Source organism: Penaeus chinensis, chromosome 14 (genome assembly GCF_019202785.1).
Source record: "Penaeus chinensis breed Huanghai No. 1 chromosome 14, ASM1920278v2, whole genome shotgun sequence".
Taxonomy (NCBI): Eukaryota; Metazoa; Arthropoda; class Malacostraca; order Decapoda; family Penaeidae; genus Penaeus; species Penaeus chinensis.
In genome coordinates, this window is record NC_061832.1 from 1,588,955 (window position 1) to 1,592,833 (window position 3,879).

The following is a 3,879-nucleotide window of genomic DNA, read 5'->3' on the forward strand; positions in this document are numbered from 1 at the left end:
TTCAGCCGCATCACCCTCCCCACCCTCCTAAGATACTATCCCTCCCGCTTCCCCCTGGATGTGACCCTTTGTCCCAGCAACCCCCTAGATTCTCTCCCTCCAGTCATTCTCACTGAATCTGCGATCTAATTGCCCTTATACACTTTTTCTCTTTGCTAATCCCCACCTTACTCTACGAACGTTCTTGCTTTATCAATTTTGATCTTCTTTGATCCCTTGTTAATCTCTACCTTCCTGAAATGCTATACGACTTCTGACGTCCAGCACAGATAATTATCAACTAACCCCCTCTTTATCTTTTTCTCTATTACACCTTTCTATAGTGCTATATGATGTCTAGCACATCCAATTTGCTTTGTAACCATTAACCATTGCACCGCTGCCCTCAGTGTCCAACCAGGCCATGACCGTTCAAACTAACTTTCGCAGTCAAACACGTGTTAACTGTGGTGGCTCCCGTAATATTTCATAGGGGCTGCCCTACCTACAAGTCCGAGTCTGAGGCAACAGTCGTTAGATTCAGACTTGATAAAACTTTACGCGAATCCAGGCAGGTAGCACGCCGCTTCCTTCTCTGCCCTCCTTCCTCGTAAAAATACATTACGACTTTTGACGCGTAGCACATGGAATACTTGCCTATTAACCCCCTCTTGATCCTTTTCGCTACTGTACTTCCCTATGGTGCAACACGACCTTTGATGTCTAGCACATTTATTTGCTTTTAAACCATTAACCAGTAACTATTACCCCGACATCGTAGACATGGATAAAGAACATCACTCAAAGGTTGGTTAAAAATCGCCAGTATTTCTTGAATAATTTATTTGTTCTCCTCTACATTTTACAAATGTTTTGGGATATAATGCCAAAATATCAGAGGTTTCTAGACCAACTCTAGCTTTTCATGTAACAAGTGTTGACAGCTAATGTAGACACCTGGGTTAATATATTTGGAAATAAAATAAATAAATACCTTAAATATTTGTAGGTTAAGGTATTAGTAAACAAAACAAACATACAAACCATATAAAACGTCACCTAAAATACAGATGTAAGTTCTTTGCAAATTATTCTTTGAAACAGGAAAACGGACAGAACAAGATTTCCATCCATCCAGGTGTACCATTTCCCTGTACAGAGATGCGTGATTGTACCTGTACTACGATTCGCTGAAATTAATACCTGTTGCTAGCACAATAAAATCTTGCGAGTGATAATCGACGCAACTCTAAACCAACTTTCGAATTTCATTCTCTCGAAGGACAGAGTCTTGTGCGGCGTCTTCCGGTTTTGTGTCCTGCTCTGCGGTGTCCGTGTCGGGCAGGGCGCTCTCGGACACGCGCCTGGGCATGGGGAAAGACAAAGGGAAAAGGGCCATTACGCATTGAAGAAAAGGTTTCGAATCGAATCGCCGTGAGCCGAACTGAATGGCAAAACTCTTTACTATGTTAAGAACATGACAGCAAATATGTGTGTGTATATATATATATATATATATATATATATATATATATATATATATATACATACATACACACAAAACTTTACTGAAAGATGAAACAACAGTTTCGAAATGCTCTTTATGAGTCTTTAGTATTGATTTAATGTGTGCATTAGTATAGAGATTTCTTACTGGACAACAAAATACAGTTTGCACAAACCTTATGCTGTGGGCTACGGCAGAGTCAATTTTCTCCATGTTGGTGAAAATGGATCCCACAATCCGTGTGAAGGAGGTGGCAAGACGCTCGCCTGTGTGGCAGAATGGGGAAAATGTCACATGGGAGGAGGCAAGTGTAATTCCTTCGTCATATTAAACAGTCTCGAAAGTTAGGCTGATAGGTAGATAGATAAAGAGATGGGTAGATTGGTGAGTGGATAGATGGATGGACAGATAGATGGACAGACAGATAGAGAGACAAAAACAGACAGTTAGATATGAAAAGACAGACATAAGTAGATATAGAAATGATGGATATATCATAGCACATATATATGTCAACATACACATACACACACGTGCGTTTTTTACGAACCGAGTTTCTGGAAGCTCGACACGACCTGCGACGTATTGAAAGCGTCGACGACCTTGTCCACGGTCGTCATGGTCATGTTCTGGGTGTCCTTGACCTTCCTCTTCACGCCCTTCACGACGATCACCACCTACACGCCAAAAGCAGATGTGATTTCAAGGGAAAAAGGAAAAGGAAATTGAATAATTCGAGACCGAATGTCGGGACTGAAACAAATAAATTCTAAAACTGGTCTAAAAAAAAAAAAATGCTCACATGTTAAACAAGCTTTGAAGATAATATGTGCTCCAGAAACCGTTTTTGAAAAAGGTCCCTCCAGAAAATGAATTATATGTAGCAAGTCTGATTCTGGAAAGGCTATTAAAAAGACCTATTCACAAATATCAAACATTTCAACAACTGTTCTGAAAAAAAGTTTTCTTCAAACAATGAAACAAGTTAAGAACTCTATGCCCCTGGCAACAAAAATCGTTCCCCTTTTCCAATAAATGAGCATCAGTGTGGGCGTGAACACCCACCCGCTCATTGCCGCTTTCGACGGCGTCGCCCACGCGCTGAGAGACGCGGTCGATGGTCTTCGGAAGGTCCTGCACCGTGTCCACCACGAAGTCGCCGACGTCCTCCACCACGTCGCCGAAGAGCAGCGCCACCTGGGAGGCCGCCTCGTCGATGGCCGCCACGGTCTTCGAGTTGATGACTCTGCCAGGTCACTCGGGTTAAAGAACAGCTCGGCAGTTGATTGTTGACCGAGTGAAATGTTGCGCCTGGCAACTCACGGGGTCAATATACATTTCATTATTCAATGGTGTTTGTAATATATTCAATTCAATTTTAATCTAAGTGAACTAGAGGGAATTATATACAGCGAGATGGCATTTGGTTAATTAACGGCGTTTGTCGTATATTCAGTCAGTTTGTTTTATTTAAGTCAATAGAATATCATATTTATCTAGACGGTCTCCGAAAACAAAGACTATGTAAGTATTTTCCTATGCCCCTATGGGATTAATTCTGTCTGTGCAAGGTGGAGAGTGATGATCAACAAATTATTATTTATTTTACTAAGGGATCATATAGTTACTTCAATATGAACAGACACAGACCACTACATCTTCATAGCGTGAGTGTTTACTGTCACACCCTTCTGGCTGCACGTGATAACTACTTAAGGAGATGATATAAAACTTCAGGGACGCTACAAGCTTCCGCATACACGTACTCTACACGTACACTAAAATATACTAAGATTTTTTTTAAATCCACGATGAAATATGTTTATTAACACAAATTCTATATATCAATTTGTGTCACTACTTACAAGAATAACATTTGGAATAACTTTTTTTCTGAACAAAGCGATCAAGCAAGTCAACAGCGCCGCATAAGACGACATTTCCCTGCGATGTTCGCCGTAACTCGAGCGTGGTTGCGCTGGCTGGTTCCTCCGAAGCTGTTCGCGCGACCGCTGTCATTCGGGCGCTTCCCACAGACCGTAGTTATTTTCGCCAGGCCACTCAGGGAAGTGAAATGCAGGTCGGAAATAAGTTTATCTCCCGGACACAAAAAAATAGCTTATGTTTGCATTTCTACACCGATAACCTTTCATTGTGAGTGCGTTATCTTTATCATATTTTCTAAATTCATATTACTTTCTTTAGCGTATATATACATTACATATATTACTTTTAGTAGATGTAGCGTATAATTTGACCTACATTGTATTATTTTTAAGATTAGCATTGAGTCCTCCTATATGCTTCTATCTCTGCAAGAACTCCACTAATATTTAATCAATGCCTTCAAATGTCTTTCAATTGCAAAAGATAATTACTTACTCAGAAGCAGC

At 40.6% G+C, this 3,879-nt stretch overlaps 1 protein-coding gene across 1 annotated transcript in view; it reads right to left on the reverse strand.

Annotated features, from left to right (window-relative positions):
- Positions 1-805: 805 nt before the first annotated feature.
- The window catches only part of LOC125032296, an 8,062-nt gene continuing 4,988 nt past the window's right edge, over positions 806-3,879 (reverse strand). The window contains exons 3-6 of the mRNA XM_047623386.1: positions 2,552-2,732; positions 2,037-2,163; positions 1,662-1,752; positions 806-1,343 (exon numbers count right to left, since the gene is read on the reverse strand). Of these exons, the coding sequence (XP_047479342.1) occupies positions 1,229-1,343; positions 1,662-1,752; positions 2,037-2,163; positions 2,552-2,732 (514 nt within the window). The 3' untranslated portion in view covers positions 806-1,228. The remainder of the gene's footprint in view (positions 1,344-1,661; positions 1,753-2,036; positions 2,164-2,551; positions 2,733-3,879) is intronic.